General features: G+C 41.5%; 1 protein-coding gene across 10 annotated transcripts in view; it reads right to left on the bottom strand.

Annotated features, from left to right (window-relative positions):
- Positions 1-13,788: 13,788 nt before the first annotated feature.
- ZNF527 (zinc finger protein 527) overlaps positions 13,789-25,862 on the bottom strand; it is a 32,249-nt gene continuing 20,175 nt past the window's right edge. For 6 of the 10 annotated variants that reach the window (XM_059876862.1, XM_059876864.1, XM_059876863.1 and 3 more), the window contains 5 exons: positions 24,151-24,271; positions 22,663-22,737; positions 20,720-20,846; positions 19,983-20,078; positions 13,934-16,120 (listed from right to left, as the gene is read on the bottom strand). In XM_059876862.1, coding sequence (XP_059732845.1) covers positions 14,547-16,120; positions 19,983-20,078; positions 20,720-20,846; positions 22,663-22,695 — 1,830 coding nt within the window. In that variant the 5' untranslated portion in view covers positions 22,696-22,737; positions 24,151-24,271 and the 3' untranslated portion in view covers positions 13,934-14,546. Of the gene's footprint in view, positions 16,121-19,982; positions 20,079-20,719; positions 20,847-22,662; positions 22,738-24,150; positions 24,272-25,862 lie in introns of those variants that run through there. The other 4 variants (NM_001076914.1, XM_024978424.2, XM_010814793.4 and 1 more) reach the window with 4 other exon arrangements.

Here is a 25,862-nt window from a genome sequence, read left to right as displayed (position 1 = left end):
ATGGGGTGGCGAAGAGTCGGACATGACTGAGCAACTTCACTTTCACTTTTCACTTTCATGCATTGGAGACGGAAATGGCAACCCACTCCAGTATTCTTGCCTGGAGAATCCCAGGGACGGGAGCCTGGTGGGCTGCCATCTATGGGGTCGCACAGAGTCGGACACAACTGAAGTGACTTAGCAGTAGCAGCAGCTTATCTTCACAGCTGCAGCCTGAGGGCCCAGTTGTTTTTTGTTTTGCTCAACCACACAGACTGTGGGATCTTAGCTCCCTGTGTGCATGCTAAGTCGCTTCAGTCATGTCCGACTCTTTGTGACCCCATGGACTGTAGCCCACAAGCCTCCTCTATCTATTCTCCAGGCAAGAATACCAGAGTGGGTTGCCATGCCCTTCTCCAGGGGATCTTCCTGACCCAGGCATTGAGCCTGTGTCTCCTGTAGCTCCTGCATCACAGGCAGATTCTTTACCATTGAGCCACCAGGGAAGCCCCAAGCTCCCTGACCAGGGATCAAATCCAAACCCAGTCCCACCACAATGAAAGCACCAAGTCCTAACCACTGGACCCCCAGGGAATTCCCCCAGCTTCTAATTAAACACATATATTAGGGCTGGCTGTAATCCTCTCCAGAGACTGGGAGGCAGGCACTAACTTTATGCTCTCCCTCAGTATCCCTCCAGTAACCTGAATCTCCAGAATGGAACTTGTGCACACATTTGGTGCCCTGATTCTTGATGGCTGCAGGGTACACCCCCTGATCACCTGGCTCTTGTGGCCAGCAGGGCTTAAGTTTGCTGATCCCACTGGACTATAACAAACAGAGAAAAGTAACCAAGCAAGACCCTATAAAGCCTTCCCAGGATAGACCTCCACCTATGTCCTCTGCCTGCCTTCTGTCTGTAGAACAAGCTTAGTCAAATAATAAATTTAATCAAAGAAGTGAGAAAATGCAGAAAGAAAGGAAAAGTCAAACAAGACAAAAGTACTTTAGCCATTAAACCAAAGTCAGGATCTTTAGTTCTTCCTCAGGGATTATAGATAATATTCTGAGCCATGTCCTTTGAGCTGTCTGCAGAGACTGGAACCCCCACCAGGTGGAAGAAGTTAACTGTATACTGCCCATAAGCACGTAGAGTCTAGACTATTTGGAACCAGAAGGCTGATGGTGCTGACTCCCAGTTACCACACCACCAACCAATGAAGAATGTCCATGAGCTGATCACACAGCCCACAAACCCCCTCCCTCACCCTGTTTTTATAAACTTTACCCTGAGAGCCTTTGGAGAGTTTAGGTCTTTTAAGCACTAACTGCCCTGTACTCCTTGCTGGCACCCAGCAATAAATGCTGCAGTTTACTTCACCACAAGCCAGTGTCAGAAGATGGGCTTCACTGCGCACAGGCACGTGGACCAAAGTTTGTTTCGGTAACAGAAACAGTTACTGGCTACTTTTACGAGAAACAGCAGAGGTAGCAGAATGGCATCCACCCCCGTTTTTCGGTGAAAGAGGCCTATTTGCTTATCTGAAAGCTTCAGCCTGAGGGGCAGGCTTCTGATTTCACACACCTCTAGAAGTCTACTGATGGAGAAGGTGATGGCACCCCACTCCAGTACTCTTACCTAGAAAATACCATGGACAGAGAAGCCTGGAAGGCTGTAGTCCATGGGGTCGCTGAGGGTCGACTCGACTGAGCGACTTCACTTTCACGCATTGGAGAAGGAAATGGCAACCCACTCCAGTGTTCTTGCCTGGAGAATCCCAGGAATAGGGGAGCCTGGTGGGCTGCCATCTATGGGGTTGCACAGAGTCGGACACAACTGAAGCGACTTAGCAGCAGCAGCAGTAGCAGAGGTCTATTAAAGTAAAGAGCAGAAAGGCTGGCAGTCCACATTTGCAATAGCCCCCTGCCTTACTCCACATTGCTGGCATCTCTCAGAAAGGAGCTTGTGCACACACCTAGAGTCCCAGATTTTGTGGCTGCTGCCAAAATCTTGATTACCTGGCTCTGGTAGCCAGCAGGGCTTACATTCACAGGTTCTACAGGACTGTAGCAAGAGAAAAAGTTTGTAACAAGCCATGCCCCTTCCCTCCCCGGGCACAGTGCAGACGGAGCTGACTGAGATGCCCAGTCTTTCTGTGAAAGAGGTCTATGAGCTTAGCTTTATAACGGTGGCCCAAGGGCTAGGCTTCTAATTAAACACACCTCTAGGGGCCAAATGCAGTCCTTTCCAGGGACCACAGAGGCTTGCAGCTAATATGGAGGCTGATGGCTGCCATCTTTATGCCCTTCTCTGCCCCACCCGACAGGTATCTCTGAGAAAAAGTGTGTGCACGCACTGAATGCCCCAGCTTTTGTAGCTGTCGCCCAGAGGCACATCCCTTCATAGCCTGATTCTGATGGCCAGGGGGGCTTGTGTTCTCCAGTTCAACATGTAAAACACTGATAAACAGAAACCTCAATTAAAGAGTCAGGAGATCAGAAGGGGGAGCTCTTACACCACAACCCCACAATGACAGAGCTCAACAGGAAGCAAGACTCTTCTTGCCTAGCTTCGTTTACTACAGCCCTCCCAACATCCTTTCCCCCTCCATTGCCATGGGGGGTTCTTACATAAGGCTCATAATGATTGCATACCCAAACTGCAATTCCCTGCTGATCCTGAATACACCCATTTGGGGAAACATCTGGCAGTCTGTTTTAGGTCAATATTTTGGTGGCCTGTGTGGGGACCAGAGAAGACCCCCCTCAACCCCGGCAAAGACTACAGGGCTGGTGTATCTTATCCCCTGTTTTTTGTCCTGAATTTCTTCCAATCAATTGCCAGTGACTTAATCCTGGTAGAACTGGATGGTGGGCAACAATGTTTCACAGTACACATATTTATAAGATCTTTAAAAATGTTTATACTTTTCTCCTGATGCTGGGAAGAGACCGAGGGCAGGAGGAGAAGGAGGGCAACAGAGGACAAGATGGTTGGATGCCATCACCAACTCGATGGACATAGTTTGAGCAAACTCTGGGAGACAGTGAAGGACAGAGAAGCTTGGTGTGCTGCAGTTCACGGGGTCACAAAGAGTTGGACACAACTTAGCAACTGAAAAACAAAAACACACATTTCTCCATAAACACTACTTAAAAACAATTTAATTTCTGGAGTAGTCTGATTTATTGCTGTGTATGTCATCTAATATTTTCCCTAATGATACTACTTATTTTAAGTGATTTATTTCAAAAACAGGAAAAATATGTCAAGAGAATGAGAAGGCAAGCTGCACATCAGATATATTTGCAAAAAATATATCTGGTAAGGGAGTTATCCAAAATATACAAAAAGTCTGAAAAATCAAAATAAGAAAACAACCTCATTTTAAAAAGACAAAAAGACCTGAACAGACACCTCACCAAAAAAGATAACAGATGGTAAATAAGCACATGAGAAGATGCTCCATATCGTATGTCATCAGGGAAGTGCAAATTAAAACAAGATACCACTACACACCTATTCAGATCAGATCAGATCAGTCGCTCAGTCGTGTCCGACTCTGCAACCCCATGAATCGCAGCACGCCAGGCCTCCCTGTCCATCACCAACTCCCGGAGTTCACCCAGACTCACGTCCATCGAGTCAGTGATGCCATCCAGCCATCTCATCCTCTGCCGTCCCCTTCTCCTCCTGCCCCCAATCCCTCCCAGCACCAGAGTCTTTTCCAATGAGTCAACTGTTCGCATGAGGTGGCCAAAGTACTGGAGTTTCAGCTTTAGCATCATTCCTTCCAAAGAAATCCCAGGGCTGATCTCCTTCAGAATGGACTGGTTGGATCTCCTTGCAGTCCAAGGGACTCTTAAGAGTCTTCTCCAACACCACAGTTCAAAAGCATCAATTCTTCGGCGCTCAGCCTTCTTCACAGTCCAACTCTCACATCCATACATGACCACAGGAAAAACCATAGCCTTGACTAGATGAACCTTTGTTGGCAAAGTAATGTCTCTGCTTTTGAATATGCTATCTAGGTTGGTCATAACTTTGCTTCCAAGGAGTAAGCGTCTTTTAATTTCATGGCTGCAGTCACCATCTGCAGTGATTTTGGAGCCCAGAAAAATAAAGTCTGACACTGTTTCCACTGTTTCCCCATCTATTTCCCGTGAAGTGATGGGACCGGATGCCATGATCTTTGTTTTCTGAATGTTGAGCTTTAAGCCAACTTTTTCACTCTCCACTTTCACTTTCATCAAGAGGCTTTTTAGTTCCTCTTCACTTTCTGCCATAAGGGTGTTGTCATCTGCATATCTGAGGTTATTGATATTTCTCCCGGCAATCTTGATTCCAGCTTGTGGTTCTTCCAGTCCAGCGTTTCTCATAATGTACTCTGCATATAAGTTAAACAAACAGGGTGACAATATACAGCCTTGACGTACTCCTTTTCCTATTTTGAACCAGTCTGTTGTTCCATGTCCAGTTCTAACTGTTGCTTCCTGACCTGCATACAAATTTCTCAACAGGCAGATCAGGTGGTCTGGTATTCCCATCTCTTTCAGAATTTTCCACAGTTTATTGTGATCCACACAGTCAAAGGCTTTGGCATAGTCAATAAAGCAGAAATAGATGTTTTTCTGGAACTCTCTTGCTTTTTCCATGATCCAGCGGATGTTGGCAATTTGATCTCTGGTGCCTCTGCCTTTTCTAAAACCAGCTTGCACATCAAGAAGTTCACGGTTCACATATTGCTGAAGCCTGGCTTGGACAATTTTGAGCATTACTTTACTAGCGTGTGAGATGAGTGCAATTGTGCGGTAGTTTGAGCATTCTTTGGCATTGCCTTTCTTTGGGATTGGAATGAAAACTGACCTTTTCCAGTCCTGTGGCCACTGCTGAGTTTTCCAAATGTGCTGGCATATTGAGTGCAGCACTTTCACAGCATCATCTTTCAGGATTTGGAATAGCTCAACTGGAATTCTATCATCTCCACTAGCTTTGTTTGTAGTGATGCTTTCTAAGGCCCACTTGACTTCACATTCCAGGATGTCTGGCTCTAGGTCAGTGATCATACCATCGTGATTATCTGGGTCGTGAAGATCTTTTTTGTACAGTTCTTCTGTGTATTCTTACCATCTCTTCTTAATATCTTCTGCTTCTGTTAGGTCCATACCATTTCTGTCCTTTATCGAGCCCATCTTTGCATGAAATGTTCCTTTGGTATCTCTGATTTTCTTGAAGAGATCTCTAGTCTTTCCCATTCTGTCGTTTTCCTCTATTTCTTTGCATTGATCGCTGAAGAAGGCTTTCTTATCTCTTCTTGCTATTCTTTGGAACTCTGCATTCAGATGTTTATATCTTTCCTTTTCTCCTTTGCTTTTTGCTTCTCTTCTTTTCACAGCTATTTGTAAGGCCTCCCCAGACAGCTATTTTGCTTTTTTGCATTTCTTTTCCATGGGGATGGTCTTGATCCCTGTCTCCTGTACCATGTCACGAACCTCATTCCATAGTTCATCAGGCACTCTATCTATCAGATCTGGGCCCTTAAATCTATTTCTCACTTCCAGTGTATAATCATAAGGGATTTGATTTAGGTCTAACCTGAATGGTCTAGTGGTTTTCCCTACTTTCTTCAATTTACGTCTGAATTTGGCAATAAGGAGTTCATGGTCTGAGCCACAGTCAGCTCCTGGTCTTGTTTTTGCTGACTGTATAGAGCTTCTCCATCTTTGGCTGCAAAGAATATAATCAATCTGATTTCGGTGTTGACCATCTGGTGATGTCCATGTATAGAGTCTTCTCTTGTGTTGTTGGAAGAGGGTGTTTGTTATGACCAGTGCATTTTCTTGGCAAAACTCTATTATTCTTTGCCCTGCTTCATTGCATATTCCAAGGCCAAATGTGCCTGTTACTCCAGGTGTTTCTTGAGTTCCTACTTTTGCATTCCAGTCCCCTATAATGAAAAGGACATCTTTTTTGGGTGTTAGTTCTAAAAGGTCTTGTAGGTCTTCATAGAACCATTCAACTTCAGCTTCTTCAGCATTACTGGTTGGGGCATAGACTTGGATTACTGTGATATTGAATGGTTTGCCTTGGAAACGAACAGAGATCATTCTATCATTTTTGAGACTGCATCCAAGTACTGCATTTCTGACTGTTTTGTTGACCATGATGGCTACTCCATTTCTTCTGAGGGATTCCTGCCCGCAGTAGTAGATATAATGGTCATCTGAGTTAAATTCACCCGTTCCAGTCCATTTGAGTCCCTGATTCCTAGAATGTCAACATTCACTCTTGCCATCTCTTGTTTGACCACTTCCAATTTGCCTTGATTCATGGACCTGACATTCCAGGTTCCTATGCAATATTGCTCTTCACAGCATCGGACCTTGCTTCTATCACCAGTCACATCCACAGCTGGGTATTCTTTTTGCTTTGGCTCCATCCCTTCATTCTTTCTGGAGTTATTTCTCCACTGATCTCCAGTAGCATATTGGGCACCTACTGACCTGGGGAGTTTCTCTTTCAGTATCCTATCATTTTGCCTTTTCATACTGTTCATGGGATTCTCAAGGCAAGAATACTGAAGTGGTTTGCCATTCCCTTCTCCAGTGGACCACACACCTATTAGCATAGCTAAAAATCTAGAACACTGACAAGGATAAGCAACACCATTCATTGCTGGTGGGAATGCAAAATGAAACAGGTTCTTCAAAAGCTAGTTCAACAATTTCTTACAAAACTAAACATACTCTGACCATTGATTCAGCAATCACTCCTTGGTATTTACCCAAATGAGCTGAAAACTATGTCCACACATGGATGTTAATAGCAGCTTTATTCACAACTGCCAAAATTTGGGAGCAACCAAGATGACCTTCATAAGGGAATAAACAAAACTGCAGTATATTCAGACAATGGAATACTATTCAGTGCTAAGAAGAAATGAGCTATCGTGCCATGAAAAAACAAGGAGGAAAATTTAAATGCAGGGAAGTGAAAGAAGCCAATCTAAAAAAGAAAAGCCATAAACTGTATGACTCCAATCATATGACATTCTGGAAAAGGAAAACTCTGAAGACACTAAAAAGATCAGCGGTTTCCAGGGATGAGGGATGGGGACGGGATGAATAGGTGGATCACAGAGAATTTTTAGGGTAGTGAAAATACTCTATGATTATACAACAATGGATAAATATATTGTACAACACAAAGAGTGAACCCTAATGTAAACTTCTGACATTGGGTGATTATAATGTGTCAATGTAAGTTTATCAATGGTGACAAATGTACCACTCTGGTGGGTAATGGTGGCAGTGGGGGAGGCTATGCATGTGTCGGGGGTAAGGGGTATATGACAAACCTCTGTACCTTCCTCTTAATTTGCCTGTAAACCTAAACCTTCTCTAAAAGTCTTTTAAAAAGAAAATTATCTACCTATGCCTTTAAAAAACGTTTTTATTATGAAAATTTTCAAATATACAAAGGAGAGCAATAAACAAGCACACACTCATCACCTATGTTTCATGATTGTTTACAGAGTGCCATATCTGATTTATGTATACTTTGCTAACTACTGTAAACTAGGTATGTGGACTTCCCTGGTGGTCCACTGGCTAAGACTCTGTGCTTCCAAAACAGCACCCCCACCCCCACCCCCACCGCATCCCTTGGGTCCTTGGTCAGGGAACTAGATCCCGTGTGCCACAACTAAGAGTTTGCATGCCAGCAGCTAAGACCAGGTGCAGCCAAATAAATACATAAAAATTAAAATTAGGAGAAAAAAAAAGGAAAGGAATGAGCTCCGTTTAGAGAAGTGGGGAAGGTGAGAGGGAGAGGAGGAGGGGGTGAGACAGGAAGAAAGGGATCAGGCTCCAGAGGTGGGAGGGTCTTCCTAGGAGAGGAGGGCTCAGGTGATGCTCGTCCAAGGGGAACCAACAAGCCAAGGAGCTATCAGTTCACGTTAGTTTTGGTAGTGTATTGCATTATAAGGAGGCTCAGAGTTGAATGATCAACTTTGACAGGCTTGTTTTCCCTGGTATCACTGTTTGTCTCAGGCCAAGCACAGCAGGATAAAAAAACTTGTCAGGGCTGCAGAACCAATGAGAATGTCTTCTTGGATGAGGTAGAGCTTATGTTCCAAATAGGAAGGAAACCCTGGAGGAAACACTATGCCAGGGCAACCCATGACCCAGTTATAGTCTTTCATGGGTGTTGGACACCTGAGGGTGGTGGTGGAGGGGGACTTTCAGACCAGGTCTCACTAGTCTTTATCATAAACGCCACCCAAGGCAAGGCAATGGCTTCCTCTGGCCAATGCCCATTATATGCTCAACTTTTCTAGAACTAGGGGTATTCAGTATATATCTTGGGACCAGAATAAGCTGAATAACTGGATGGATGGGAAGGAAAGGATTTTTTCCCCTTGATAACACAGAGGAGAAGGGGCTACCAAAAGAGACCAAGAAGTGGTGCAGACCACGGTGCTTCCCAACCTTGACCAGGGCAAGAACAGAAAATGGTAATTATGGTACACTGGACTTGTATAAGTTAGGGTGTAGATTAAGTTGATATAATAAAGATCCCAAGATATTATGATCTGAATATCATACATTTATTTCTCCCTCATATAAGAGTCTAGGGGTGAGCAGTCCAGGACTGGTGGGATAGCTCTGTCTTCCTGAACAAGTAGTTTTCATCTTTGGGGCAAAGGTGAATATTAAAAATCTAATTATCTCCCAGGTAATAGAGTAGAGGAAGGGCAGAGGAAGCATAGAAATACTAATCATCCCTTTTGCTCACATCTCATTGGTTGGGTAAATGGACTTCATAAAAATAAAAACTTTTTAAAAACCCTTTTGTGTATCAAAGGCCATTATCAAGAAAGTGAGGGGCTTCGCTGGTGGTCCAGTGGTTAATACACCTTCCAATGCTGGGGGTGCAGGTTCCATGCTTGCTGGGGCAACTAAGATCCCATATGATGTGGGGCAATTAAGCCTGTCTGTCTCAACTAGAGAGTCCAGGCAATCCACATGAAACAATGAAGATACTGAATGTCTCAGCTAAGACCCAACTCAACCAAATTTTTTTTTAAAAGGCCTTCTTCAGTTGCACAGTATAAAACATCAACCTGGTCACCCAGCTCTTCATCTTTTTCTCCTTATAATTTACTCTCTTACATAGTATAAGACTTCCTTATTTTTTAAAATGTCTATCTTCTTCACTAGAAATTAGCTCCATGAAGGCAAGGATTTCTGTTTAATTCTGTTAAACACACAAAACTGTTATCTCTAAACCCTGGATTAGAACAAAGGCTGGCACACAGTAGGCACTTTATACAAAAAATTTAAATAACACACACACATAAACACAAATATAAACCTTCTGCTTAATCAAGAGTAAATAAAGAAAATCATATACATGACCAGCAAAAATTTCATCAACTGTAACAGAGCAGTAAGATATTTTCAGCACAATAACCAGATTAAAAAAGAAATCAAAAAGTTCATTGCCATTGATCACACTCAACCAAGTGGAAAAGGTTTAATCAGTGTGCCCTAAATGAATTAGTTCATGTCCTAAAGAGAATTAACAGCCAGACTCAAACTCTCATCTTCTTAGGATGGGAAATCGCTAGATGGTCCTAACATCTACAAACTACTAGTAAGGCATGAGTTTTTAATAATGCTATAAGATCAAGCCAATATATCACAATAAGACAATGGGTTGTATAGCTGCAGATAAACAAAATTTAGTACCTCATTATGAGGAAAAACATCAGAGTATAAAGTAAAAACACCTGTGCTACAGGCATGGGTGTAAAAGATTTTATCAACATTGCAAGTGAAGTTTAAACTGGACTTCCCTGGTGGTCCAGTGGCTAAGATGATACACTCGCAATGCAGGGCACCAGGTTTGATCCCTGGGCAGGGAACTAGATCCCACAAGCTGCAACTAAGGATTTGTATGCCACGACGAAAACTGAAGATTCTGCATGCTGCAACTAAGACCCAGCTCAGCCATAGAAATATTAAAAACAACAATAAGTGAAGTTTAAGTTTAAAAACAGAATAACTGGCTTGGATTGATATCAGCTTGGAGTAAGAAATTAGGTACCATACTTAGATCAAAAATCAGTGAATTCATCACTGGTCTGAGTAATTTGTTTTTCTTTAGGCCTAAGTAAGTTTAGAGTAACCCCAGGGAATTTTCTGGAATAAGTTATAACTTAATCCTTAGAAAGTATTAAGTATTCCTACCGCAGCCATGAAATTAAAAGATGCTTACTCCTTGGAAGAAAAGTTATGACCAACCTAGATAGCATATTGAAAAGCAGAGACATTACTTTGCCAACAAAGGTCCGTCTAGTCAAGGCTATGGTTTTTCCTGTGGTCATTTATGGATGTGAGAGTTGGACTGTGAAGAAAGCTGAGCGCCGAAGAATAGATGCTTTTGAACTGTGGTGTTGGAGAAGACTCTTGAGAGTCCCTTGGACTGCAAGGAGATCCAACCAATCCATTCTGAAGGAGATCATCCCTGGGATTTCTTTGGAAGGGATGATGCTAAAGCTGAAACTCCAGTACTTTGGCCACCTCATGCGAAGAGTTGACTCATTGGAAAAGACTCTGATGCTGGGAGCAGTTGGGGGCAGGAGGAGAAGGGGACGACACAGGATGAGATGGCTGGGTGGTATCACTGACTCGATGGACGTGAGTCTCAGTGAACTCCGGGAGTTGGTGATGGACAGGGAGGCCTGGCGTGCTGCGATTCATAGGGTCGCAAAGAGTCGGACACGACTGAGCGACTGAACTGAACACCTCCAGAAAATGAGAATCAAGGAATGATGATGTGAATTTGGCTTACGATATTAATATATTTTAGATTAGATATAATGCAAGTTTGAGTGTTTTAAAACCATTACATTTGTTTGTGTTCAAGGTTTGAAGTATTCAACTATACTTAAATTTCTTAAGTAGTTCAGAGGGAATTTGTCTTGCTTAGACGGTAAAGAGTCTGCCTGCAATGTGGGAGACCTGAGTTCGATTCCTGGGTCAGGAAGATCCCCTGGAGAAGTAAATGGCAACCCACTCCAGTACTCTTGCCTGGAAAATCCCATGGATGGAGGAGCCTGGTGGGCTACAGTCCATAGGGTCGCAAAGAGTTGGACATTACTGAGTGACTTCACATTCACTTTAAGAAAAATAATTTTCAAATTTTTATTAGATATAAATATTATCTTATATATAATTATATATATAATATATAATCTATTTCTGCTTTATTGACTATGCCAAAGCCTTTGACTGTGTGGATCACAAAAAACTGGAAAATTCTGAAAGAGATGGGAATACCAGACCACCTGACCTGCCTCTTGAGAAACCTGTATGCAGGTCAGGAAGCAACAGTTAGAACTGGACATGGAACAACAGAAAGTGAAAAGAAAGTGAAGTCTCAGTCATGTCTGACTCTTTGTGACCCCGTGGACTGTAGCCTACCAGTCTCCTCTGTCCATGGAATTTTCCAGGCAAGAGTACTGGAGTGGGTTGCCATTTCCTTCTCCAGAGGATCTTCCCAACCCAGGGATCAAACCTGGGTCTCCCACACTGCAGGCAGACGCTTTACCATCTGAGCCACTGGTTCCAAATAGGAAAAGGAGTATGTCAAGGCTATATATTGTCACCCAGCTTATGTAACTTACATGCAGAGTACATCATGAGAAATGCTGGGCTGGCGGAAGCACAAGCTGGAATCAAGATTGCTGGAAGAAATATCAATAACCTCAGATATGCAGATGACACCACCCTTATGGCAGAAAGTGAAGAGGAACTAAAGAGCCTCTTGATGAAAGTGAAAGAGGGGAGTGAAAAAGTTGGCTTAAAGCTCAACATTCAGAAAACTAAGATCATGGCATCCGGTCCCATCACTTCATGGCAAGTAGATGGGGAAACAGCGGAAACAGTGGCTGACTTTATTTTTCTGGGCTCCAAAATCACTGCAGATGGTGATTGCAGCCATGAAATTAAAAGATACTTACTCCTTGGAAGGAAAGTTATGACCAACCTAGATAGCATATTCAAAAGCAGAGACATTACTTTGCCAACAAAGGTCCATCTAGTCAAGGCTATGGTTTTTCCAGTAGTCATGTATGGATGTGAGAGTTGGACAGTGAAGAAAGCTGAGCACCAAAGAATTGATGCTTTTGAACTGTGGTGTTGGAGAAGACTCTTGCGAGTCCCTTGGACTGCAAGGAGATCCAACCAGTTCATCCTAAAGGAGATTAGTCCTGGGTGCTCATTGGAGGGACTGATGCTGAAGCTGAAACTCCAATACTTTGGCCACCTTATGCAGAGAGCTGACTCATTGGAAAAGACCCTGATGCTGGGAAAGTTTGAGAGCAGGAGAAGGGGACAACAGAGGATGAGATGGTTGGATGGCATCACCGACACAATGGACATGGGTTTGGGTGGACTCTGGGAGTTGGTGTGCTGCAGTTCATGGGGTCACAAAGAGTCGGACACAACTGAGCGACTGAACTGAACCGAACTGATCATATAATTTGACTATTAAATTGTAGCATTAATAGTTGTTTCATTCCATGCATATACATACACATGTGAATCTATCACTTTTTCATAATTCATTTTCCTGATCTACTTTTATAGATCTCCAGAAAATGCCCAAGATTCTAACTGGTTCTAACTGTTCAGAGTGGCAAGGTCTCCATATCAAAGTTTACCTTCATATATCCACTCAGATAAAACAGGAATATATTCCCCACACCTTTCTGTTCCTCATTACTCTGAATAGAAATGATTCACACTCTAAAAATTTTAGGCTCCAAATGCTTTAACCATTAGTTGAAAGTGGCTCATTCTTTCTGCCAGCAATGTCTTACCTAATATCTCCAGTTTCAAAGAAGTTACCCATAAGCTTCTTAAACCAAGTTTACAACCCACCCACTAAAGACTTCATTTACAATTCTATCATATTATATTCTATCATATAATGTTTAAATCCATGCTGAAAGTAGAAAACTAAATAATCCCTGTAAGATGAAGAAACATTCACTAAACTGAAAGATCCATTATTCTCTTAGCTGACCAATCTTTATTTTTATAAAGTATTTCATTTGAGTTCCTTGCTGGTGCAGTGGATAAAAATTCTCCTGCCTGAAAACAATGACAACAATGAATCCACCTGCCAATGCAGGGGACATGGGTTCCATCCCTGCCCCAGGAAGATTCCACACGCCTCAAAGCGATTAAGCCCCTGTGCCACAACTACTGAAGCCCACACACCTAGAGCCCGTGCTTGGCAATAAGTGAGGCCATTGCAATAAGCCCAAGCACCTCGACAAAGAGTAGCCACTTGCTGCAACTAGAGAAAGCCCTCACACAGCAATGAAGACCCAGTGTAGCCAAAAATAAATTAAAAAAAATTTTTTTATTGTGACATGTGGGATCTTTCATTGTGGTGCACAGGCTCCAGAGGCATGGGTTTCATAGTCACAGCATGCAGGCTCTCCAGTTGAGGTATGCTGACTTAGCTGTCTCATGGCATGTGGGATCGTAGTTCCTCAACTAGGGATCAAACATGCATTCTCTGCATTAGAAAGTGGACTCTCAACCACTGGACAACCAGGGAAGCCCCCAATATTTCTTTAAAGGTCTATAGCCAGTCCCTGCCACAAAAGATTTTAATTCCCTAGGAGAAAGCCTGGTAATAAGTTTTATTATGTGAATTTTTAAAAACTCTTATTGTGAAACAAACAAATATTAGTTTTTTATCAACAAATAAAACATAACAATTCTTTCACCTTTATGAAGAGTGTGTATTTAACTTTCATATACTTGTTATGAGGTTTCTCCTCAGGATAAATAATTATGCCATATAAAAGATTTAAGGCTTTTTCACATGTGTAGCAAACATGGGATATACACACCAGGACTCCAAATCAAATTAACTGAAGCAAAAAAAGAGAAAATTTATTAGATCACAAAAATGAACATGTCAAAGATGGTGTAGGCTTCAGACATGACTGGATCCAGATCAAACAACATCCTCATATTTCTCTCTATTATCTCCAATTTCTTTGTATTGGATTTATCTTGGGAAGGCTTTATGTGGTAACAGAAAGGCTACTGGTGAGTTTTTATCAAATCCTTGACATTTGCAATTCCAGTGGGGGGCGGGGGGGCGAGGAAAGAAAAGATCTTTTCTCATTAGCCATAACCGTACCTTCCTAGGGCTCTACTGGTCTAGACAGGGCCGTCTGAAAACCCCTCATTTCTAGTTAGGTTGAGGAAAATAATTGATCACTACTCTCCCTGATTAAATAATTTCATCAGAATGGTAGGTACTGAGGATGGGTTCAGTCTCAAATGCAGCATACGACAGATCCAAAAGTAATAGATGGCTACTACTCAGGTTATTTAAAATAAGGGATGCTTGTGAACTGGAGACTTTTCCATATTTACTACATTCATATTAGTAGAATTACTAACTGAAGAATTCATTGATATTTATTTAATAAGGACCAAGTGGTGACTACATGTTTTCTTATTACACATAATCAGAGAATTTTTCTATTATGAATTTTCTGATGTCGTCTAAGGGTTGAAGCACGGCTAAAATTGTTCCCACATTCATTACAGTTATAGGGTTTTTCTCCGGCATGAATTCTCTGGTGTAGCCTAAGGGACAAGACCTGATGGAAAGCCTTTCCACACTCATTACATTCGTAGGGTTTCTCTCCAGTATGAATTCTCTGATGTTGATTAAGGTATGAGCCACAACTGAAGGCCTTCCCACATTTGTTACATTCATAGGGTTTCTCTCCTGCATGACTTCTTTTATGATGAATTAGAACTAAAGCATCACTGAATGCTTTCCCACATTTATTGCATTCAAAAGGCCTCTCTCCAGTATGAATTCTATGATGTCGATTAAGTTGTGAGTCAGTCCTAAAAAACTTCCCACATTTGATGCACTCATAGGGCTTTTCCCCGGTGTGAATTCTCTGATGTTGATTAAGGTGTGAGCGATAGCCAAAGGTCTTCCCACATTCGTTACATTTAAAGGGTTTCTCTCCTGTATGAATTCTCTGATGCAGAGTAAGGGCTATGCGTCTACTGAAGGCTTTTCCACATTGATTACATTCATAGGGTTTCTCTCCAGTGTGAATTCTCTGATGTTGATTAAGGTGTGCGCTCTGTCTGAAGGCTTTGTTACATTCCTTACATTCATATGGTTTCTCTCCTGTGTGAATTCTCTGATGTTCAACAAGGAAGGCATAACGGCTAAAGGCCTTCCCACATTCATTGCATGCAAAGGGCTTCTCTCCAGTGTGGATTCTCTGATGTTGAGCAAGGTGTGCACTCTGTCGGAAAGCTTTGTTACATTCCTTACATTCATATGGTTTCTCCCCAATATGAGTTCTCTGATGCTCACTGAGAAAAAAGTCATGGCTGAAGCCCTTGCCACAGTCATTGCATGCATATGGTTTCTCTCTATTATGAATTCTCTGAGGTTGACTAAAATACGAGTAACAGCTAAAGGCATTGCCATACTCATCATATCCACGGGGTGATTTTCCAAAATGAGTTGCTTGATGTTGAGTAAGTAATGAATGGAAACTTAAGAGGTTTGAAAAATCATTACTTTCATAAGATTTCTCCCCAGGAGAAATTTCTACATCTTTACTAAGGTATGTGCTCTGGTTGAATTCTTCACATTCATTACCTATCAAAGATTCCTTCTCGGCATGCAGTCTTTTATGTTCAATTAGAACTGAATTTGGGGGGAACATTTTGTTAAAAATACCAAATTTATGTACTTGCTCTACAGGGGGAACTCTCTGTTGTGTTAAAAGTACTGACTTCAAGAGAATGTTTCTCTCAGAATTATTATATTCACTGTCTTTCTTCACAGCAGAGATTTCCTTAAGAGTTGCCACTTGCCTGAAATGCCTCTCCTGATTTCCTTGATGCCGCTCAAATTCAGCCTCATATTTCCAGGCTTCTCTGAAACTGGAGAATTCAAGGCTATAACTTGTAAGTCTTTTTGTTATCACCCCCTGTGATATTTCCTCTTCATCAGTGTACCACTTTGGAGATAATGCCTTGATCTCATACCAAGACTCCCAGTCTGAAAAATATCAAGAAAGCAAATGTCTCCTTTTCACCTTTACAAGGAGAAAGAAAATCATTATAGAAGGAATTAAAGAATTTACTTGAGGGAAAGAGAGGAGAAAGTAGTGCTTCTGACTTTTTTTTATCAATTTACATTCCTGTCAGCAACATGAAATACATGTCTTCAAACTGATTCACACTGGCTAACATCATTCTAAAAACCTTTGCCCCTACAAGTAAAGAGTACCTCATTATTATGTTATTTTGCAAGTCTCTGAAAATTGAGCATTTTCATATACATTTTTGTACCTTTTATATATTTTTGCATACATTTTAATTATACTGGCATCTTCTTTTAAGTGGTTTATAGAAGTCATTATAAATAAGGTGGTATAGCTTTATAAGTATTTTTCTCCCTCAAATCATCACTTTTTATTGTCACATGTCATCTTCATTTATAATGCTTCTGATAAAGTTTGAACTCAAATCTCCCAGTCTTTTCATTATAGAGTCTGGCTTTGCAGTCATTTTAAGAAAGATTTTTCCAAAATCCAATATTATGCAAATATTATCCATAACTTTTACAAAAATCTTTTTGTACCACTAATGTGAAAGGCTATTTTTATCAAATACCAAATTCTCACATATACATGGGTGTATTTTTGAAATTTCTTTATTGTTCTACTGACCTATTTCACTGTTCTTGTATCAGACCAGTCTCACAGATAAAAGGCAAGATTCTTAAATATCAAAACTTAAATCAGGTAGTATATTAAATGAATAATACACCAAGTAACCAAGTAAGCAACTGAGAAATACATAAATTGCTCATCAGTAGGAATCCCTTCGGAGAAGGCAATGGCACCCCACTCCAGTACTCTTGCCTGGAAAATCCCATGGACAGAGGAGCCTGGTAGGCTGCAGTCCATGGGGTCGCTAAGAGTCGGACACAACTGAACGACTTCACTTTCACTTTTCACTTTCCTGCATTGGAGAAGGAAATGGCAACCCACTCCAGTGTTCTTGCCTGGAGAATCCCAGGGACGGGGGAGCCTGGTGGGCTGCTGTCTATGGGGTTGCACAGAGTTGGACACGACTGAAGTGACTTAGCAGCAGCAGCAGCAGGAAACCCTTTACTATATTATTATATTATTCTCTATACTTTCATGTTTTTTAATTCATCAATAAAAATAAAAAAATATTTCCTGAAATAAAAACTCAAATCTCCATCCTGAAAGAGAACATATCTACTAGGAAAAAGTGACCCAAAATGGTCAAGACTGAAACATGCCCCACTAAAATGACTTTAAAATAAAAGAACCTTTTAAGAGATCAGAACAAAATATAAAGGTACTTACACAGAAGAGAAAATATCAAGATGGCATCAGGATTCTTTGTAACAACATTCAATACCAATACACTATAAGAAACTTAAGAAAAGAACGGCCAACTATGAACAAGGTAGAGCTTAGGGGACATCATTTGCATGAACACTTTTTGAGGAAATTGCTAAAGAACAGATCTCAGTCAATCAAGAGATGTCCAGAGAAACTTCAACAAAAGAAACTAGTGGAAAACACTAAATATATTTAGCTACAGAAATAAAACAAAAGAAAAAGTTAGGATAAATTTGACAAAAAAATAAGTGAAAGAAAGTCAAAGTGTTAGTTGCTCAGTCGTCTTTGACTCTTTGAGACCCCATGGACTGTAATCTGCCAGGCACCTCTGCCCATGGAATTCTCCAGGCAAGAATACTGGAGTGGTTTGCCATTTCCTTCTTCAGGGGTTCTTCCTGACCCAGGGATTGAACCTGGATCTTTTGCACTGCCAGCAGATTCTTTACCATCTGAGCCGCCAGACCATGTAAATATAATATGCCTGGACAATGTAAAAACCATACAACTAACAAAATTTGGGAAGAGAAGGTGAGGAATATAATAAGGCTACTTTTTGACGCATCTGTAAAGTGAAAGTCGTTCAGTCATGTTCAACTCTTTGCGACCCCATGGGCTATACAGTCCAGGGAATTCTCCAGGCCAGAATACTGGAGTGGGTAGCCTTTCCCTTCTCCAGGGCATCTTCCCAACCCAGGGATCAAGCCAGGGTCTCCCGCATTGCAGGCAGATTCTTTACCAGCTGAGCCACAAGGGAACCCCAAGAACACTAGAGTGGGTAGTCTATTCCCTTCTCCAGTGGATCTTCCCAACCCAGGAATTGAACCAGGGTCTCCTGCATTGCAGCCAGATTCTTTACCAATTGAGCCATCAAGGAAGCCTTTTAGGAAGGAAGGATAGCTTACCTTTTTCATCTGTAAAAGGCAAAAAAAAAAAAATCAAAGGCTAATTTTTAAAGCTGATCAATCAAGTAATAGAAGGAATAAACACTGTTTAAAGAAACATGAAGGTCTCTTTCTGTTTTTCTTTAAACACTGTTGAAACACCAGATCAAAAGAAAAATCTAATTATTATAAAAACTACAGTATTACATGACCAAAAAAAGGCTAGGAAAACAGACAAGTGAAAGTCTTTTTTAAAAACTGTAAAAATCAGAAAATATACAACAATACACAGAATTAAACCTAAACATATAAAAAAATGTGGGTGGACTTTCACTTATTAAATTGAAATGAGATCCAGACTGATATACTGCCTGTAAACCCCACATTTAAATCAAAGTGATTTTACACAGTTGAAAATAAAAAGATGGGTAAAGGCCCTAAAGAAAGTATAAAAAAAGCAAGAAACAGATTCTCCCCAAGGGCCTTCAGAAGGAAAGCAGGCTTCTAATGTTTTTAGCCCTGCAAGATCCATTTTCAACTTCTGACCTCCAGAGACATAAAATAAATCTGTTTTTTTTTCAGCCACCAAATTTATGGTAATTTGTTACAGCAGCCATAAGAAACTAATACAGAAAGCAGACTGGTACAACTTTTTTGGGAAGGAATTTGGCAATTCCTAATACTACATATCCACTTACTTAGTGATCTTACATCTAAGAAATGACCCTGAAAATAACACTTCAACAACAGGAAAATATGTATGTACAAGGTTAGTTATTGCAGCATTGTTTGTAATTGTAAACTACTGCAAACATCCTAAATGTCCACATACTGAATAAATTACCATAATATCCACATGATGGGGTATTCTGCAGCCATTAGAAAAATGAAGAAGCTCTCTAGGAGCTAATATGGAGTGATTTCCTGTACAGCTGACCCATGAACAATGCAGGGGCTAGGGGCATAATTTTACAGTCAGCCCTCCAAATCTGCAGTTCAGCATCCATGGATTCAACCAATCTTAAATTGTATAGTATTTATTGAAAAAAATCTGCATGTAATTGGATACTTAGATGTGAATTCTTGTCTCTTCAACTAATGTGCATATATAACTTTGATAAAAACTCTATAAAGAAATCTTGAAGTGAAAAAAAAAAAGAAATTTAGAAATGAATATAATTCTGTCCATAAAGGGGAAAGAAGTGTAAAGGAAGAAGATTCAAGGTTTAGGTAGAGGTAGGGTGTCCCCAGTGGCGCAGTGGTAAAGAATCCACCTGAAATGCAAGAGACGTGGGTTTGATTCCTGGGCCGGGAAGATCCACTGGAGGAGGGCATGTCAACCCACTCCAGAAGTCTTGCTTGGAGAATCCCATGGACAGAGGAGCCTGGCAGGCTACAGTCCACAGGATCACAAAGAGCCGGACATGACTGAAGTGACTTAGCACACATGCGCACATCCTTGAGAGTATAATTTGATAGAAATAGGGCAGGAACAATCCCTTGATGCCCAGGGCAGCCACCTCAAGTTCAAGGCAGTCTTTTCATGACCACATTGGCTGCCACCTTACAACAGCCCTCCCTGCCCAGTCCTGTCACTCACCTGCATGTTGACCATCCGACATCTCTCTCTCCACCATCCAAGGTTCCTTCCCTTGTTCCAATAAGGAGATCATGTTGGGCTTAGAAATGGAGAGTCCTGTTATTGGGGAAGAAAAATGAGAACAAGCAAGAGACAGACAGACAGATAAACAAATCCACTTGCTATTGCTGTTCCAGTGACAGCAATCCCTTGGTCAATCCCTTGGTCACTAGGTAAGAAAGGATATTAGAGAAAGGGCCAGAGAATAAAAAGAAGCTTCTAAGGAGGATGAGAAAGACAAAGCTTCTGTCATAGCAGCAATTCTCAAAGTACTAGAGCAGAAAAGAACCATTGTCTTGGAACCAAACAGAAATGCAAATTCTCAGGCTGCCCCAACCCAGACCCTACCGAATCAGAAATCACAATGGTTCTCAAATATTAATGAGCATCAGAACCATTTGGAGGGCTCATTAAAACCAGACTATTGGGGCTATTCCCAGATACTGTAGGTCTATAATGGGACCTCATGATTTGCAATTTTAAAAATTCCCACGACATACTCATGCTGCTATCCCAAACCATCATTCAGTGGCAAAAGGAATACTACATTTATAACTCTGTGAAAATATTTTGAATAATTTCCTGGGAACAAGAAGTAGAAATCCAGCTAAGCATTTCAGATGCCCTAGATGTTCCCAATGGAGGAAACTAATATACTTCATAGGGAAGATTTGAATTATGGGGGTATACATCCTTACCAAGCCATACCAAGTTCCTGTAGTTCTCCAACATGACATCTCTGTACAAATCCTTCTGAGATGAGTCCAGCCATTCCCATTCCTCTTGGGAAAAATTCAGAGCTACATCCCTGAAGGTCACCAATCCCTGAAATTAAAAAAAAAAATTCTTGAGAATTTCCAATGTTTCCAATGCAGGGGGTGTGAGTTTAATCTCTGGTCAAGGAACTAAGATCCCACATACTACATGTTATAGACAAAAAAAGAGAAAAAGAAAAAATTTTTTGTTTACCAAGTACTCCCAGACAGTCCAAGCATCTTCCTCCATCTCTATCAGAAGAATTTAACTCAGTTGATCATCTCCTCCTTGAAATGCCTTCTCCTCTTGACTCCCAGGACCCACACACTCTTTTGGATTTCCTTCTGCATCAGTCCTTCTCAGTCTCTTTTGCTGGTTCCTCCTCTTCCTGTCAGCCTTTTGTCAGCCTTTGAATGCCCTAAGCTCACTCCCTAGACCCCTTTCCTACCTATATTCACGACAACCTACCCTCAAGATAATCTTAACCTGTCCCATGGCTTTAACTACACTGCGTTCAGTCATTTCAGTCATGTCCAACTCTGTGACCCCATGGACTGTAGCCCACCAGGCTCCTCTGTTCATGGGATTTTCCCAGCAACACCACTGGAATTGGTTGCCATGCCCTCCTCCAAGGGATGTTCTCCATCCAGGGATTGAACCCAAGTCTCCTGTATCTCTGCATTGCAGGCAGATTCTTATACCACTGAGCCACTGGGAAAGCCCTTAAATACATTAACAACTCTCAAATTCACATCTCCAGTCCTAAACTCTAGATATATAACCAATACTCCACTTGGATATTCAACAGGTCTCTCTAGTTTATGTGGAACTCAAATCTTGATTTTTATCTCATCCCAGCCCATCTTCCCATCTCAGTAAACAGCATGACCATATACACAATTGCCCAGGTCAAAATCTTTGTAGTTATTCATGATTTCTTTCTCTCTCTCACTCCATAACCAAACCCTGATCAAATGCCATATTTCCTATCTCCAATAGATACCCAGAATCTCACAAGCTCCAGTGCCACCACCGTAATCCAGGTAGCTGTCACCTTCCACCTGGGTTACGAAGCGTCGCTTCCACTCTTACTTCCTTGCTTTTGATTTCCCTTCCTTTTAAAATATAAATCAGATCACATCACCAACACTCTAGTGGTTCTCCTTCACCCTTAGAACAAAAATCAAAGCTCTGGTCATGACTTTCAAGGGCCTGTTTAATTTGGTCCCCAGCTATTCCCCTAATCTCACAGTGCATATTTTCCTCTGATGATACTAGCTTATTGCTATCCCTGAAATACATCAAACATGCTCCCACCACAGTAACTTTGCACTTGCTATTTCTTCCACCATTTTTTGTCTTTTTTAATCGGAATTTAATTGCTTTACCACACTGTTTTAGTTTCTGCTGTACAACGAAGTGAATCAGCTATTTGTATACATATATCTCCTCCCTCTTGGATTTCCCTCCTGCCCCACCCCATCACACCTTCTACTTTTAAAGCTCTTTCCCAGATCTCAACAAAACTTCCTCCCTATGTTCACTGAGGTTTCTCTTTGCTTAAATGTCACTTCCAAAAACAAACAAACAAAAATTCCTCGACCTCCCTAGTTAAAAGGGCACTTGATAATCACACTCCATCCTTTCATTCTAACACAACAAATCACAATCCATCTAAAGATGAAACGTTCTGTTCCATTATACATTTCAGCACAACACTGAGTTTAAAAAAAAAAAAAGATACTAAATGTTTTGTAGAAGGATTATCTGAACAAACAGTGGAGAGGGAGAAGTGAAGAGAGTGCTCACCGGACCACCTGGGACTCTCCAAAGTCCTAAAAAATGACATGGAATTTCTGAAAACAAATTGAAAACATCAACTTACCTGGGACATGGCTTTACAGAGTCCAACAGCCATTCTTCCTTCCTTCTTCAATTTTCTCTTTTGGAGAAAAAAGTCCTAAAAAGGGGGTGTTATATGAACAACAACAAAATGGAACAGCAGTCCTATGCTGCTGATCTGAGACTCACAGAGAGGTTTCCTGCCCCTTTATGGTCCCTAGTTTCCTTATATGAACCAGTCTGTGCATCACATTGGAGGGAACTCCTTATTTTACCTAAAGAGAATCTCCTTCCCAGTTACTATTTTTCTTTATCTTGATTTCTTTTTCTTCTTAGCATTTAACATCACTGGACATGTTACTTTCTTTTTTTTCTGTTGTCTTCCTAAGTAATAGTACAAGATTTAAGAGAGCCAGGATTTACTGGGTTCACTGTGTATCTCTGTGCTGTGCTTAACTGCTCAGTTGCTTAGTTGCTCAGTTCTTTGCAACCCCATGGACTGTAGCCTGCCAGGCACCTCTGTCCATGGGGATTCTCCAGGCAAGAATGCTGGAGTGGGTTGCCATGCCCTCCTCCAGGGGATCTTCCCAACCCAGAGATCGAACCCAGGTCTCCCGCATTGCAGGCAGATTCTTTACTGTCTGAGCCACCAGGGAAGTCCCTGTGTATCTCCAGGGCTATAATAATGCCAGAACCACTGCAAGTGCTCAAAACAGATTTGATAGACAAATAAATAAATCTCAATGTGGCTCCTGTAATATAAATAGCAATGTTACACATATTGTATATGTCATTATCTTAGTTAATCTTCACAAAACTGCAAAGGTAGGTATTATTATACCTATTTTATATCAAGTGAAACTGAGGTTCAGAAAGCTTAGACAGCTTACTCAAATTCGTAAGAGTCAAACTGCAGGGTGACTCAAAAACTGGTCCTCCAGACTTCCCTGATGGTCAAGTGGCTAAGACTCTGACTCCCAATGTAGGGGGCCTGGGTTCGATCTCTGTCTGGGAACTAGATCCCACATGCCACAACTACGACCTGGCCCAGCCAAATCAATAAACAAAATAAATATTAAGACTCTGAGAGTCCCTTGGATTGCAAGGAAATCAACCCTGAATACTCATTGAAAGGACTGATGCTGAAGCTGAAGCTCCAATACTTTGGCCACCTGATGTGAACAGCCAACTCACTGGAAAAGACACTGATGCTAGGAAAGATTGACAGCAGGAGAAAGGGGCAACAGAGGATGAGGTGGTGGGATGGCATCACCAAATCAATAGACATGAGTTTGAGCAAACTTCAGGAGTTAGTCAAAGACACAGGGAAGGCTGGTGTGCTGCAGCTCACGGGGTCGCAAGTAGTCAGACACTACTTAGTGACTGAACAACAGCAACAATAAATATTAGGGGAAAAAAAATGTTCTCTTTCAAGAGACCACAGTGTTTGCATGGGAAATAATCAACATAACCTGAGAAATCAGTGCTATATGTTTTATAGAGAAGCATTTTTGGAGGTGGAAGATGTTACCTTAATTTCTCCACAGAAATTCAGCCTGAGGTAAACATGCCAAATTTCAACACCAAACCAATAAGAAACTATACAGCCTGAAACAAGTTCCTTGTCTTCTCAGAGCCAACATTTCTTCACTCTGAAAACAAAGACAGTTGTGTTTGACTCAGAATTTAAGATATATAATCCCCTAATCCTGGGCTACTCTGCACTAGTCAACTCAACCTCCAAGAAAATTATTTTCTTAGTGCAATGCAGCCTGAAATTGTCCACAAAGGCCTTTGCAACCTGAGAAGAAAATCAACGAAGTCTTTTCAGAATCGGGGAGCTCCAAGTAGCATCTGCATAAAATAAATATCTTTTAAATTTGTTTCAAATAGCTGTGCATCATGAATATTTTTCAAGTCTGAAAGAACCGTCAGTCTCTGAAAGAAGGTGATGGAAAAGATTTGGGCTTTATATAGTCCCCAGGCACACATTGACTCTCCAGTCCTTTCCTCACTGGCTAGGTGACCTTGGGCAAATCAATCCAACTGCCAGAACCTTTCCTCATTGTTAAAATGCCTGAGCCAACTCCTGGCACAGAGAAGTGCCACCCTTGTTGCCATTTAGATTTTACACACACGTTTGAAAAGGAAATGAGAACATCTTTCCTTATTAAAAAGTCAGAACCAAAATCTTAGTTCACTTGCTGCTGCTGCTAAGTCGCTTCAGTCGTGTCCGACTCTGTGCGACCCCATAGACGGCAGCCCACCAGGCCCGCCGTCCCTGGGATTCTCCAGGCAAGAACACTGGAGTGGGTTGCCATTTCCTCCTCCAATGCATGAAAGTGAAAAGTGAAAGTGAAGTCGCTCAGTCGTGTCCGACTCTTAGCAACCCCATGGACTGCAGCCTACCAGGCTCCTCCGTCCATGGGATTTTCCTTAGTATGTAAGAAAAAGAGCCATGGATTAGCCTCTCTCAGCACTAAACATGGAAGAGTTTTGACACAGACAACCCTAAAATCTCAAAATCAATGGCCTAAGGACAGGAAAGCTGGGCTTTCCTCCAGAAAGGCAGCCAATGTGAGGATGGTCTCACTACAATGTCTTTAGACTGGGTTCTGTGACTCACAAGGGGACGGAAGGAAGAGATCCAAATTAATTTCCATGTCCAGAAGGTCCTGGACCAAGACCACAGACAATCCTCTGCAACACCCTCAGAACCCAGGGCCCCCATTTTTCACTCTCACAATGTGGAAAAGATCAAGAGAGTTGAAAAATTAAAAGCAAAGACTCTGGAGCTAAATAGCCTGGGCTAAAGTCCCAGTTCTGTCACTTAGTAACCATGTGAAGGTGGGTGAGCAATTTCAATCTTTCTGTGTCTCATAATCACATACTAGGTCTGACCTACACATACAAATTCTCTCCCAATCATATGCATACAAACATGGCCACACAATCGCAAACATAATGTCGCATACACACACACTGGCATTAATGCAAAGAGAGATGATACACAATTACTCCAACAGAGAGACAGTCACACACAACCTCATACACAGTGACATACCACACAAGGTCACACATCCTGCCACAATTACTCATACAAAATTATGCCTGCAGACTGATGATCATGGGTACATAATCACAACTTTAAACGCAGTTACATCCACAGGGACAAGCGGTCAAACAGTCACACACACACACAATGTTACACCTGTAGTCTCTCACAAACCCATACACAAATAA

The sequence above is a fragment of the Bos taurus genome, chromosome 18 (assembly GCF_002263795.3).
Source record: "Bos taurus isolate L1 Dominette 01449 registration number 42190680 breed Hereford chromosome 18, ARS-UCD2.0, whole genome shotgun sequence".
Classification (NCBI taxonomy): Eukaryota; Metazoa; Chordata; class Mammalia; order Artiodactyla; family Bovidae; genus Bos; species Bos taurus.
This window is presented reverse-complemented; position numbering and strand designations above follow the sequence as displayed.